Source organism: Convolutriloba macropyga, chromosome 7 (genome assembly GCF_964194025.1).
Source record: "Convolutriloba macropyga chromosome 7, txConMacr16.3, whole genome shotgun sequence".
Classification (NCBI taxonomy): domain Eukaryota; kingdom Metazoa; phylum Xenacoelomorpha; order Acoela; family Convolutidae; genus Convolutriloba; species Convolutriloba macropyga.
Window position 1 is genome coordinate 65,901,952 of NC_134474.1, and position 14,607 is coordinate 65,916,558.

General features: G+C 36.4%; 2 protein-coding genes across 2 annotated transcripts in view; one reads left to right on the plus strand and one right to left on the minus strand.

Annotated features, from left to right (window-relative positions):
• The window catches only part of LOC142342465 (acetylcholine receptor subunit alpha-type des-2-like), a 70,256-nt gene extending 65,573 nt beyond the window's left edge, over window positions 1–4,683 (plus strand). The window contains exons 5-6 of the mRNA XM_075393804.1: window positions 1,747–1,882; window positions 4,312–4,683. Of these exons, the coding sequence (XP_075249919.1) occupies window positions 1,747–1,882; window positions 4,312–4,599 (424 nt within the window). The 3' untranslated portion in view covers window positions 4,600–4,683. The remainder of the gene's footprint in view (window positions 1–1,746; window positions 1,883–4,311) is intronic.
• A 3,516-nt stretch (window positions 4,684–8,199) lies between these two features.
• On the minus strand, window positions 8,200–14,241 carry LOC142343256 (uncharacterized). Its single transcript, XM_075395040.1, has 4 exons — window positions 13,518–14,241; window positions 13,144–13,268; window positions 11,476–11,805; window positions 8,200–8,849 (listed from the first exon to the last, which is right to left on the minus strand). Exons 1-4 carry the CDS (start codon window positions 14,177–14,179, stop codon window positions 8,569–8,571), a joined length of 1,398 nt encoding a protein of 465 aa, XP_075251155.1. The 5' UTR covers window positions 14,180–14,241; the 3' UTR covers window positions 8,200–8,568.
• Window positions 14,242–14,607: the final 366 nt, after the last annotated feature.

Below are 14,607 nucleotides of genomic sequence, written 5' to 3' on the forward strand. Positions count from 1 at the left end.
GATAGACCGACACATTTTTTTATAAATTTTTAGTTGAAACAGGCTCAATAATGGGGTCTTACCCATTATAACCCCCCCCCCAGTTTAGTGGTTATATAACTTATAACCCCCAGTCATGGTAAATATACCATAATGAGGAGCTATAATTGCAGGGGGTTATAATGTGAAAGACCATTTATTGAATAGGTTTCAACTACATATGAACTAAAGTTGTGCAGATCTATATTTCGGTCTTTCCCATTATATCCCCCATGAAATTTTAGCCCCCATTATTGTATAATTACTATGACTGGGGGGGGGGGGGCTATAGGTTATCTGACCACTAAGTTGAGGTGGGGGGGTCCTATAATTGGAAGACCCCTGTTTTTTAGACAAGGGGAAAAAATTATGGGATCTGTTCTGCTCCGCCGCCCCCTATCTTTTTTTCATTACTACCATTTACAATTCAAGAGTCCTGATGCAGCGTATCACTGTGCAAAACAACAGCACGTAGGCGTGGGGCGGCGTAAAAATAGATACCCACTTTGGTGGGGGATAGACTAGATCCAAATCTGCTAGTTCTTGAAATTTAAATTTAGAAAGGTTTTGTCAATCTGATTTGGTGTTTTCGAACTTTATTGTTCAAAAACCCCAAATCAGGGTGACATAACTTTTTTAAATTTAACTTTCTAAAGCCTTTTAATAATTTTTTAATAACCTTAACTGGCAAAAACCAAAAATTTTGTTTTTGCCTCTTCCAGACAGAAATTAGAAATTTTTGAATCTATTCTGTTTCGAAGGTTTTACGAAATTGGTATCATTCTACCCTAGGCGCAGTGAATATTTTTACACGGCGTCCGCTGTGAGCAATTAGTGTCAATTACAGGAGATGGCCAAAAACACAAAATTAATGACTATTTCATGCTGACTACTTGACGCGACATACGCAAATTATTTATGTGAATTGTACTTGGTACCAACCAAGCAATTGCACTAATGAAAGAGAGTCTTGTCTTAATTAGTGGAACTACCAGCTTCTGAAACAATTCCGACAACCAATTAATCTTTTGAGCTCGAAATTGTCAGTACGGGATGTAATTTATCTGATAATTGAAAACTGAATTTCTGACAAGCCCTTCTTTGATGTGCGGTAACATAAACCAATGCATAATATTAATAAGAAAACCTGGGGCAATAAAATAGATATTTTTTGAGTTCTTTCTGAAAAACAAGACAATTGGAATATTAACAATAAAAGCTTTCAGACAAATTTAAAAAATTCTTTCTTAAGTGGTCACTTTGACACCACGAAAATGTCAATATGATAACTAAAAAAATATATTACCTGATCAGGGATTTTTCAAAAAAAACTTATATAATCTATTTCAAAGGGCTTTTCAATGATATGACACATGCTTTTATCGGAAAAGTGAAAAAAAACTGTAAAAGTGAACAAAAACGCCAGAATGATCACAAAATTTTGGAGCTCGATAACTCCCTGTAAAAAATGAATTTCGAAAAAATCTTTTTAATTCTATAATCTACGCTGGACGGGCTTTTTAATGATACCACTCATAAGTTTCTACGATGAATATATCGATCGGCGAAAATTCACTGAACAAAAAAAAAACCCATTTGAGTATATAGTTCCTCCCCCCCATATGATGGGGTCGGAACAATAAGCTGGGAGCTAATTGAGAAAGACCACATCTGTCAAGTAAATAATGTTGTAACCGACTTTTAATTTAAGCAATCTGATCTTTTGAGTTTTGTGGCTGCCTTGACAGAGACAATATTCGCCGCTCTTTCATCCGAGATGGCGGCCAGTAGGAAATGGAAACGGCAGAGTAAAAAACTGCCCCCAGCAAGTGCTAAGGATCAAGAAGTTTCCTCAGCCTCAGAGGTAAGCAAGCTTTTCGATAATTAAAATATATTTTTTAATTACAGTAAGATTAAGCGCTAACTCCATCTTTTTGCCTGAGAAACTTGAAAACGGGTCATTTACCAAGTGACCTCGCTGTAATCTTGTTGATGTATTTTGTTAATGAATGTCATCATTGTGTGATTTCCCGGATCATAGTAACATAATAATTCAGACCTGAACCATAGAAAATTTCAGTCTATTTTTACAATGATTATTTCAGTCTGTATTTACTTACAATGATTATATTACATAAAAAGTCTAAATTCAGGGGAAAAAAATTGGAAGACTTTAGCAAAGGCCCAGAACTGATTTTCAGAACTGCCCAGAACTGATTTTCAGTCTGCTCACTCTCTGATCAGAGCTCATATCAGATTAGTATAGACCTGTACACAAAAAAACGGCTAAACTTCCAAAAAACAAAAAAGCATAATAGTTGAATTAATTTTGATTGTTGAAACAATGATGCTTCGAAATTTGCAGACTGCAGAAAACAGTTCATTATTATTAATAGTGCGGGGTCACCAGTGGGGGTGTCTTCAACCTCTAAGAACCGCCTTTCACACCATAAGTAAAAGTCTCCAAAACAGTTTGAGCTGAAACAGAGCTGAAAGACTGTAAGAGCACTTAATGCCCGCTGGGCGCTACCTGTTTATCCCGTTTTTGGGGACGAAAAGTCAAAAGCGTCAGACGAAAAATCAAGCGAAAAATTGGATACAAAAGACCGACAGGACTAAAATAATTGCTAAAAGCTTTGTTTGAGAGCAATTAATTATTGGCACTCAACAATGGATGAAATGAGTTTCGCCGATTTTGAAAGCCGCAATTTCTCGCACACTATAGACGCGTCGGTTCACATTTGTCAATTCCGGGTTGGGACACACAACAAAGATTCAATCTTACACCATGAATTCTAGACCATAACAAAACATTGTGGAAGATCTTATAAGCTGAATTAAGATCTTGAGTGAAGAAAAAAATTATACGTAGGAAAATTTGGATCGATTCTGTTTTCCCATCCCCCAGTGTTTTCAAACCCGCAATTAAAAATTTGTATTGTATAACATGTTAATATGTAAGAAATTTGCACGTGCACCTGGAACGTGAAAGATATATGCCGACTAAGCTGAGGGACCGAAACAGATTAGATACAAAAAATTAATTGGTAACTGCATCAAGCTAACCACTTTAAGCATTGGTCAGTGCCCCTCAGAAGCTGATAAAAAAAATCAAATTTGAAATAATCTTGAAATATTCATGAAAAATGAGCTGCACCATAGCTTAGAAGCAAGGTATATTCACAATTTCACTGACGTTTGGCAGCTATTGAATTTTTTTGTAAAGTAGCTTTGCATCCATTTTCTTTAAAACGAAGTTTTTGGGATAATTCTTTTACAAAATAGTTAAAGTTGGGTATTAGTTTAACTGCTGAATGGAAGAGAATTTGCGACCAGTAGATTTTTTAAGCAATTTAATGTTACGGTTGTTGTCTTACATATATTTGGCACTATAAAGACGAACACAGATATTTATCTTAAATGATATTAGGCTATAAGAAATTTTCTCTGTCGTCAAGAGGGCTCTACTAAACTTTCTAATTAGATCTCACAATTTCTCAAACTTAAGATTTCACAAGATGAAAATTCAAGAAATTTATTGTGCCATAAGAGCCGAGAAAGCTTTTTATCACATCTTATACAGTACAATTTTACTTTTAACGCATAAGTTAAATTATGCAAGAGTTGACACCATCTGATTTGATTTTTGGTTATAACGAATTCTGTTAATAACGATTTTAATTCGCTTTCATTTTTCAGAATAAAAGTTGGCAGGCGTCTTAATTAGCAGTTGTTACACCAATCACTGCAAATAGCATAAAAGTCTGATCAGAGGTCATTTCGGTCAGACATTGGTCAGGTAACAGTGGTTAATTGTGGCAGTCAGGCATGAGAGGTCTACTGACGGTCAAGTATAAGAGGTCAATTGCTGGTCAGGCATAAGAGTTTAACTAACGGCAGTCAGCACTTGTCCATTGACGGTCAGGCATCAGAAGTCAATTGACGCTCAGGTATCAGAGCTCAATTGACGCTCAGGTATCAGATGTCCATTGACGGTCAGGCATAAGAGGTCTATTGGTGGACAGGAATCCGAGGACAATTGACAGTCCAGTATCATAGGTCAAATGACGGTCAGGCATCAGAGAAACATTGACACTCAGTCATCACAGCTCCATTGACGATCAGGTATCAGAGGTCATGGACTGTTAGGCATCAGGGGTCTATTGACGCTCAGGTATTAGAGGTCAATTGACGGTCAGGTATAAAAGGTCAATTGAAGGGATGGGATCTCTTAACGGGATAGGATCTCATCAGTCAACTTTTGGACTCCTACATCTTTTGTTTGCATTTCAGAACAAAAACTACGAGAAAGTCAATACGGATGATGCTGAAGAAACGCAACCAGCGCCGAGCAATTCTGAGCCGGAAATTTTGACTGAAAAAGAGCTTCCCATTGAGCAAGTAGAACGGCAGAACGTGGTGACGTCACGCAGTCGTGTAGACAACATGAGCAAGATGATTTTTCCAATCATATTTGTAGCGTGGAATTCAGCCTTCCTCACGATAGCCGGCAACAAAGCAATGGAAGCTTCTAACCAAGGAAAAATATCTTTTGAGGAAATGACAACAATCTTGATGTGAATAGTTCCGATGCTGACTTCAAAATACCCGGGTTGACCACCATGGATAATTCTTGGCAACCATATCCAGGCTAATAGTGTCATACAAAAAATTAGCAAACGCAACAAATACTTTCTTGTTCAACAATTGTCCAACTAAGATATTTTTCCGTTAATGACTAGAGAGTTTTAGATCAAAATTGGCAATAACGCCATATATGGATAACTCATATGATTTAATTAACCCAGACATGCATGCCAAACCCACAGTTTGCCGAAAAACAAAAAAAGTTTTTATACAATTCTTGGCAATAATGACATCATGCAAGGAACTTTCTGTGTGGAACCATGTATGGTTCTTGGATATGGTTGCCAAGAAAGGTCAACCCGGGTAATCTTCGATCAAAAGGCATTGAAATATTGGAAAATTTGAGACTTTATGAATCATGACAGTATACTCTCCTAGCGGTTCCTGGGTCACGGAATCACCAAAAAAATGTTAAAATTGAAGGGAAAACTTTCCCGATTTGACCAAACTAACCAATCGTAAACGGTCAATAATGATTTATAAAAATCCTAACAAAGTTTGGTTCTATGAACTTAATATGGTTTGTAAGTTCACATAATGGTCCTACTAACTCTACTATCTAGAATGAGGCTGAAAATGATTGTGGCAGGCGTACTGGGCTGAAGGGTTGGTGGGTAAAAGGGGGGGGGGAGATTTAATCCCTTAAATTTTCGGTGATACCTTTCGGATTCTTAAACTTATAGTCTAGCGAAGCTCTGAAGGAACTCAAAAGGGCTTAATGCCAAGGTGGTTTTAACAAGCTATCCCGTCTTTTAGGTCGAAAGAGAAATAATTATACAAATTTTGTTTGAGTGCATCTAAAAACAGCCATTCATTGATTAGACGTGACAAATTGTTTAAGAGTTTGTTACAAGTATAGTAATTTCACTATACGTTAACTGTCCATCGTGATGCTTCGACAAAATTTTCAACTGAAAACCTAATGCACATAACAATAATAACAATGAACTCCATATTTACTATACAAATCGACTGTTCATTGGAACCGAACAAACAGTCTTGATTAAAACTTTAGCAAAGAAACACAAATTAGTAAACAGAGTATCTCTAACACCTATAATAAAAAGTGGAATTAGAACAAAATACTTTTATTATTAAACAGAAAACGCTTAGAAAGACTACATAGCCATCCTCCTATTGCAGAGATAAAAAATAAAACCAATTCGAAGATGGAAACATTAAAAAATTTTGAAAAATGTCAAAGATTTTTTATAACTATTTACTGAAATTCAAATACTCAACGCGAGAAAAAAATCAACTATTAATATAACAAATTTATAATACCTGAAAGTGCAAAAATAGACATTACCAATTAAAGCCAAATGAAAACCAAATTAAATTGAATGAAATCTGCCAAAAACGGATTAGCATGACCACAATCTTATGAATACAAAATACCTCACGTTGGAAAAAGGTGTTTCATGCATGAATTATCAAAGAGAAGTTGTCAAATGCACTGATCCAAAAATAAAGGAGTTATTTAAAAAAAATAACCAAGATAACCGGCAGATTGCTGGAAAATAGCCGCGATAGCTTCTTGAATCTGCTGTCCCAAAAAGATTTTAAAACGAACAAAAATGAATTTACTTTAATTAATTGATTATTTGTTATCTTTTTAATAAGAATCGTCATAGTTTATTGCTGCTATTTTTAACCGCTCTCAAATGGTGTCACGTACCCAATTGACCTTATCTTAACACTCACTTGACAGAATTAAAGTAATTTAGAGAATGAGGTCATTTATGAGTGAGGTAAGTCACGCGTGAACAAAAAACTCGCTCCATTAAGCGTGAAAAGTGACGTCACGCAAGCAATTGAGTCAAAATTGCATGAACGAATGATCAAAAAGCTGATTTGAAGTGATTTTGACATACAATCTTAAACAAAAATCCTGAAATAAAAAACCAAAAAGCCAATAATATCAACAATGCAGAAATAAGTTCCCATTTTACAATTGAAACGCATTGTTAGGCTCCCAAAAGCACCGTGGTATTAGTGTTCTAGAGGGTTTATACTGATACTGCATCAATTTAAAAAGTATTTCCACAACGCAATTTAAAAAAGCAGCAAACGCTCCGAAAAAGCGGTTATAATCTGTCATGTATATGTGCATTTCTGTCCGAGCCACATTTCAACGACGAAAAGCCATTCCCTGAATACAAAGCATAAAAAACCTCTCGTTAAAAAATTATTTTACATCCCAACTATACTCACGTTTGGTTTTATATCACAGCGCCGTCTGAACGAATATAACTTCCGGTAGAAAAAAGAAAAGCAATACTCCGCTTCCAGTCGTAAAAAAGGCAAAATAGCCAACTAACCCAATTGATTTCGAACGGTTTTTAGGTGATCAATTGTGTTCCGACAGAATTTGAAATTTGGACGTACTTTCACTCAAATCTTAGTAGTAAACTGCTGCCACTTGCATATGTAAGCAAATTATAAAAATTGTCCAATGGGACGAAACAACTGCAAAAAACGCTGACCTATATGAGCCAGCAAGTCAGAACATTTCAAACTCGAAAAGTCATTCACTAAACGCAGCGCATGAACAAAAAAACCTCTCGTTAAGAAAAATGTATTTCACACCCCAACTATCTTTCGGTTTTAGGTCACAACGCTGAGTGAATCGTACTTCCATTAAGAAAAACAAAACCATTACTCCTCACCGATTCGTAAAAAAAGTCAGCACACCAATACAACTCAAACTCTTTGAATTGTAAAAAGGAGTGCGCCTATATAATACAGAACGATAGGCTCACGACGGCTGTGATACATAGCCGACTAAGCCAATTTCTCTCGAACAGTATTTAGGTGCTTGCGCAGGCATTTTTGTGTTGCGCAGGCATTTGATAATTCGGCGTACTTTTATTCAAAGTTTAGTAGTAAACTGCTGCCAATTGCTTTCAGAAGCGTAAAAATGTTTGGTTCGAACCGTCAATCAAAATTATTGCATAAGAGACATTTACAATAATTGCATCGCAAATTGTTCGAGAACAATTAATAGGAAACATAACCTACTTACATCGGAAGAATTGCTCTTAACCCTCTGAGGATGGCGATAATTGTGGAGAGATTACTGGGATGAAGAGATTCGCTGGATGATGGTGCAGGTTTACACCATAAATTTTTTGGCGATACGTTTCGGATAGTTAACCATATAGACTTGCGAAGCTCTGAGGAAACTCAATATGGGCTGGGGTTCACCAAGCTATTCTGTCTTTGAGGATGAAACTCATATTTGCTAAACTTAGTTTGAGCGCATTACAGCCATTTCAATGCTTGGGCGTGCTAAATTGTTAGGTGAGCGTTGCATGATGATTCCGTTTCACTGCTCAAAATTGTGAATCAGAGGACAATTTACAATACGCAAAAAAGTCGCTTGATATTCAAACGCTCAAGCAAAATTTTTGCATTACCGACTAACTCAATTATCCGCATACTTACTATAAATCGATACTGCATTGGAACCGAACAATCAGTCTTGATTAACAAACTTCAGCGAAGAAACACTTCAGCAAGTAGAAAACAGAGTTCGTCTAACACCTAAATTGCAGCTTTTGTAATTTGATTAATGTACAATCTTTTCAATTAATTAGTATTTAAGGCAGTCAAGATCAATATTAAGCACTTACAAGATACTGCACAGATATATATACTGGATTTGCAGACCAAACTAAAAATTACATCAACACAAAAGATGAAATATACAAACCATTTCATGAGATAATTTCAAATACAGTTCAGGGGAAGATGAAATTAACTACTAATTTCAGATTTTACAAGTATCAGTTTGAATTTTGTTTTCAAAAGGATAGAGTTAAAATGCAAAATAGAGGAATTGAGAGATGGCGGGCGCCATTTTGATTTCATTTCAGCTGCAATTCGATTTTTCCCAAATCTTCAGTAGAATTCGTCATTTAATCCATAATCAGAAGACGCAACCGACATCTTATCAATTCGACCATTAGAGCGGGCATGTCTCAAATTATTGGACGACAAACTTGCTGGCAGTTGCAATTTCCTGTTTGCGGTCTGGCCATTTTCAACTTGCCTTGCTGAAGTTGCTTTGAGAGGGGGGACCGCGGTGAGGACAGACCCGCTGCTATTTCTGCGTCGAGGTGAAATACTTCGACTTGCCGCCATCGAAGCTCGTGGCTTTCCGTTAGCACCATTTTGAGTTCCTGCAAACATTGAAAGATCTCATTATACAAATTCACCGCATAAAAGCAAAGAAATTTGTGGTGAGCAAAACAATAGAAAATACAGGTCTTTGAAGAATAAAAATAGAACAGCCTCGAATTTGCAGACGACCAAAACAGACCATAATCTCTTTCAAGTCTAATTTGTTCCTTAGCTGTAATTTTTGAACTTCGTTAAACAAAAACATAGGTGCCAGATTTCCAGAAAATAGACGCAATGGCTTCGTATATCTGCAATCTCAAAAAGATAGTAAAAGAAAAGTACAGCAAGTGAGGAAGTCATTTTTGAGAGAGGCAAGTCACGCGTGACCAAAAATGTAAATCACGCAAATTAACAAAAAAACTAGCTCCAATAAGAGTGACAAAAGCCGTCACGCACGTAATTCAATTGAAAAACATAGCAGGACAAGTCCTGACATACAGTTCAAAGAATTTTCATTAACTAAACAAACGACTAGATCTAAAATGGACTATGAATACATTAGAAAAAAACCATTTAGAAAAAAATGAGATCAAAATAGAGAAAACAGTAAAAATCAATGTCAAAATGCATGTGAACAAAACACCACTAGCGAGAAAGCAAACTTTTGTTCAGCGTTTTCTCGATCTACATTGAAAGAAGTGCAAAAAAAAAATTACGCCGCAAAACCACTTGCCTGTTTATAACTCTTGGCAAAATACAATGCGACACGTTAAGATATCATTCATTAGGCGACTACCAAGTGACAGAAAAAACCAACAAAATTTCGATTAGAGACAAAAAGAAGTAAGGGAAAGAAAATTAAAAAATCTTTATAAAATTTCAACGAAATTTAGCTAAAATTATGGATAAGTTGCCCATATCCTACTTTCAAACCATTGTTAAAAAACTGTTATTAATACTTCTGGTCAAGCATACAACATTCCAATCTTGCCAATTTGTACAACAAACTAATTTTGTTTTTTTTTTGAAAAAAAGCCCTATAACTTCCAGCAACTCCTCTGGAAAAACTGAATAAAAACTGAACACCAAAATTAGCAAAAATCATAAAATCAGAAATTAGCAAAAACAAAAAAGAACGGAAAATCCACAAAATCTGCATAAAAAATTACTCAATTACCTTTACCATAACAACTCAAAACTAAAATCAAACAAAGATAACTAATTTGATTCAAACATCCCCAAATGCTAGAAAAATTTGAAAAATAAAGCATTTTAAAACAACTGAAACAAAATCTAAAAATTAGAATTTTTTGATAACAGGGGAGCACATAGATCCAAAAAAAGTTCATTCGAGCAAAAGAAAAAATGAAATGCTCACAAAACAAAAGCCAAGTCAAAATAAGCCACAAAAATTATCTAAAGAAAACAATGGAAAACTGCAAAATTCAAAATTTCTGTTAATTGTAATTTTTCTTATTAAAAAACGTTTGATACCAATAAAACTTAAATCGCTTGGTATCTATAAACACTTTAAGTAATAAGCGTCTAATAAAATCCCACACAAAGCAGTAAAACAAAAACAAAACAAAAAATCGTTATAAATAACCTTAAATTCGGCAAAACCAATACTCCTCCTCGAGTCCTATAAGACCGCACCCTAATAGAATTCAAATTCATTGAATTGTAAAAATAGAGAAGTTTTGACAGAATTTAAAGAAATTTCATTGACTAAAAAAATTAAACATAGAACGGACTATGAATAGATTGTGATAACCATTTAGAAAAAAATCCGACTAAAAAATCAACAAAACAGTAAAAATAAATGTCAAAACACCGCATGCCGCATGTGAACAAAAATTCACAAGGGAGAAAAGTAAACATTGCTCAAACGCCATTTTTCACTAGTTTACAATTAAAGTGAAAAAATTACTTGCATTTTCGCTCCACTTGAAGCGTGACCAAAATCGTCACTTCAATTTGACTCCAAAAATCATGACAATGTGAGAACAGATCTTAAAAAAACTTAAATAAACTGACAGACATCGGAAGAATTGCTCTCCAACGACTGTAGAAGTAATCAATTGAGAAGGAGGCATAAGCTAGAGCAACTTTTATAATGCAAAAAATTTCTGACAAGGGAGGGGTTCGAACTATACACCTCAGGAATAAAAGTCTTAGACCTTAACCCTGAGCTCCACGGGCTTTGTAAGATCTTCTCTTCCAATCGGTTTAGGTTTAGCAACAAAATTAACTTCTGAAGGCTCGCAACTGATATCACTGAGAAAACAGAAAAATTCACTCGAGAACTTAAATCGACAGAAAGTTCTAGACGCAAACGTTCAAGCAAAAATTTGCATAAAGAGACCAACACGTTAATACTAATTGCTTCAAACTTCGTTCATTTCAGGACGAAAAGTCAACTTGGTCACACGAAAAACTTGTCAACCAACAAATTGCATAAGACAAACATGACTAATATAATTGCTACAAACTTCTTTTGAGAGCAGTTAAAACTATAATGTGCCCAATCCCCCCTTCAGAGGAATTCATTTTTACTCCCCAAATTCCACGAGCTATTTTTCACATATTATGCTTAACAAGATAACACAAATTGTTATTGAGGAGGTCATAAATGACGCTGGGCGTGACTTGAAGCGTGACCAAAATAGATGCGATTTGACTTACCATTGTTACTTATTGCACTGTGATGCGAGTTGGACGCTGTCGACATGACCGGAATCCCAGTTCTGACTCTGGGAATTGACCTGTTCCTGGCTTTCTGTTCCACCTGTTGCTGCTGCTGATGCATCTGTGTATTAGCTCTAGTAACAGTCGTAGTTTGTGTCCTAGGTGCTGTAGCAGAGGTAGTGGGCAATGCAGATGAGTAGTTGACCGAGGGCCGAGGTATCAAGTTATTGTTGCCACTGTTGTTGTTTCCACGAGCCCTGATTATTGGTCTCTGCTGTTGCTGTTGTGCTTGAACTTGCGCGGACAATCGCTCACTATTTGCTTCCCCTAAATCATTAATTAAGTATCGAGAAAAAGTTACCCGATGTCAAACTACTCGAAATTTCACAAATTTCATTACTCAATAGTAAATTTCCAGAAAGATTGCTTAACCTTTTTACACTGCTTAACGTATTTAGACTGCTTAACGTATTTAGACTGCTTAACGTATTTAGACTGCTTAACGTATTTGCTTAGCGTACGTTACTTTTTTCATACTTTCGAACAATTTCATTGTGCTAATATAGTCTCGAATAATTGGCACCCTGGTGTGACTTCTATACAGTTAACTTTTTTCACATAAAGTACGTGATTAAGGGCTTCATGATTCCTTGAAGCATAAGGCCAATGCCATCTGCTAAATGCATGAATAGTATTTTTGAAACCTTAGATCACATGAGTAGTATACGCAAGAGTTGCTTGTTAGTATACCGGGGGGGGGGGGGTCCACAGACTGTAGAACAACGTCCCCTCTAATATTAAGTCGAACGAAAATTTGCAAAGTTTTTGTATATGATCTTAAATCAAGGATGATCCTAAAAAACATTGTGAATATACAAAAAAAACTCTTGATTGTGACACCCCCCACCCCAGTATTAATACACAACTTTTACGCACACTACTCATAAAAGAGCGAATTAAAAAGAAGTAACCATTACGTAACTATCCAACGTTTTTTCAAGTTCTATCACGATGCAAAACAGCTGTTTGAAACCACTTTATATCATTGTTTTGACATGATATCTTCACAATGAAAACAAAGCTTAACAGAAATGATTCTCAACTACATCAAATCAGTGTCAACAAAAAATTGAGTTACCATTTGTTAGCAGATTTCAACAATTACTGAACCAATCAGTACTTACTTCGTAACTGTTGTTTCGTAAGATGCTTCAAAAATGACAGTGCTAAAAAAAGGCAAACCCTTGAAATTCTGAATCTTTTTTGATATGCAATTTTGAAATTTGAAATGCAATTTTTATACGCCAAATAATTCCTCGAAGGTGTAATAGTGCCTGTTTAAATTCCGAAGCTTAATTCAGGTTCATTCCAATTTTAATCTGGGCTAATTCAGTAGTAAAACGGATAATATTTGACACGGTATCCAAAATTTTGCTCAGCCACCTTCCTCATGTAAAAGTAATCGCAACCATTCTAAAACCCAACTTTCTACAAGTAGCACAAATAGGTTTAAATTTGAAATCTCAATGCTAGTGGATGCGAACAAGGTAGAAAATTTTTACCATCTTATTTCAAAAACTAGATAGTTTTGCGGATCACAAAATTATGGTTTCGGAATTTTCCTTTGAAGTTGTTCTCACAACATGGCGCCCTCCAAGAATTTACCTATCTTAGTGTCGTGAATCATGCGAGAGTTTGCCGCCACCAATTCAGTGAGGGAAGATGAGTTTGTGTTTGAAGAACATTCGGACAAGACAGAATGCTCCGTTCTCTCAAACTCCTCGTCTTCTCTGAAACATTTGACTCGGTTGCAAGTTTCAAATAGGATACGATATCTTGAAAAATTACAAACATTGAAACTTGACAAAGAAGAATATTAATTACGAATTTTTCAACGTTTTAAGACTGAAGAATGATCTATCAGCAATTCTAACGTAAACAAAATATTCATCTTGAGAACTTGATCTGTTCATCTGACCAATTTTTTAAAAATGGCTAGAATTCGGTTTATAAATTATTCAAGTGCAATATCTACTTACTCATAATTGTACAAAGGCCTGCTTTTGTGACCGGCTTCAATGATAGGCCTTTTTATACTATCCGAATTTTTCTTCTTTACACGAAAAGTACCCTGGTCTGCGTAATTGCGCGCCCTGAAACTATCGACTGATGGTGCTTCGTTTTCATGCTCTGCGTTTTGAACGTCTTGCCCACAACCGTCTTCAGCCGAAAAACTTCTGTTGTAACCATCTGGTGCAGAAATATAACTCTCAATTCTTTCACTGTTTGTTTGAGCGCGCAACTCAGCCTGAAGATCGGCACTCCATTGCTCCGTAGGCGTACTCTTCTTTCGATTTTTTGTTCTTGTTCGCTGTAGAGTAGACTGCCTCAAACTATCTTCTTGCATCCGCGCAAGAATTTGGATGTCAGTTAGGTCACGCGAGGGCGTCAGACTTGGATTTCCTTCGTGACTGTTGCTGCGAAAATCGTTAGCATGTTTACGACTTACAATGATGTCCAATGCATTCACAAGGAGTCGCTTATTTGCATCAATTTCTGGATTCTGGTATACCTTTTCAATCCACTCTGATACTTCCCGCCTGTTCAATGGTAGCGACGGAGCCTCCGAATCCAATACCCAGTCAACGTCATTTTCAATTTCAAAGTTCAGCAGCTCAAACTGGTCAAGCATGGACTCCATTTTTTCTGACCACTAGAGATCAGGCAAAGTATCTTTATTTACCTACAGCATGGAAACATGATAAACCTGAAGTGCAGACTTTATAACAATTCGGCCTAAAAATGACAAACAACCGCCTAACGTCGGGCGAACTGCTCTCAAATGACCGGCTGGCTTCGTCAGTAGCTAGCCACGGTTGAGAGGCTAGCTTTAGTTTAAATGAATGGGCGTGAGGTGAGCGCAGCGGGGGATGGGGGGTGCACCGTGGGCTGCTGGGGGAGGCAACGGCGGGAGGGGTTTTTTGACTGCACGGGGCCCTTACGGCTCAACCATGTGCAGGGGTGGAGATGGGGAGGAGTGAAGTAAAAGTTTAGGCTTCAGTGTCGTGGCACTAGGGTTGGCATCCCTTTATTGGTTGGCTAATTTGACCTTCTGTAATGGATTGCAGT

Bases quoted from the DNA above. Each gene is read 5' to 3' on its own strand.
- LOC142343256 (XM_075395040.1), bottom strand. From the start codon at position 14,179: ATGGAGTCCATGCTTGACCAGTTTGAGCTGCTGAACTTTGAAATTGAA. The intron at 11,806-13,143 runs GTAAATTCTTGG...TTAATGATTTAG, and splicing joins GATTCACGACACTAAGATAG to GGGAAGCAAATAGTGAGCGA. The intron at 8,850-11,475 runs GTAAGTCAAATC...CAATGTTTGCAG, and splicing joins CAGTGCAATAAGTAACAATG to GAACTCAAAATGGTGCTAAC.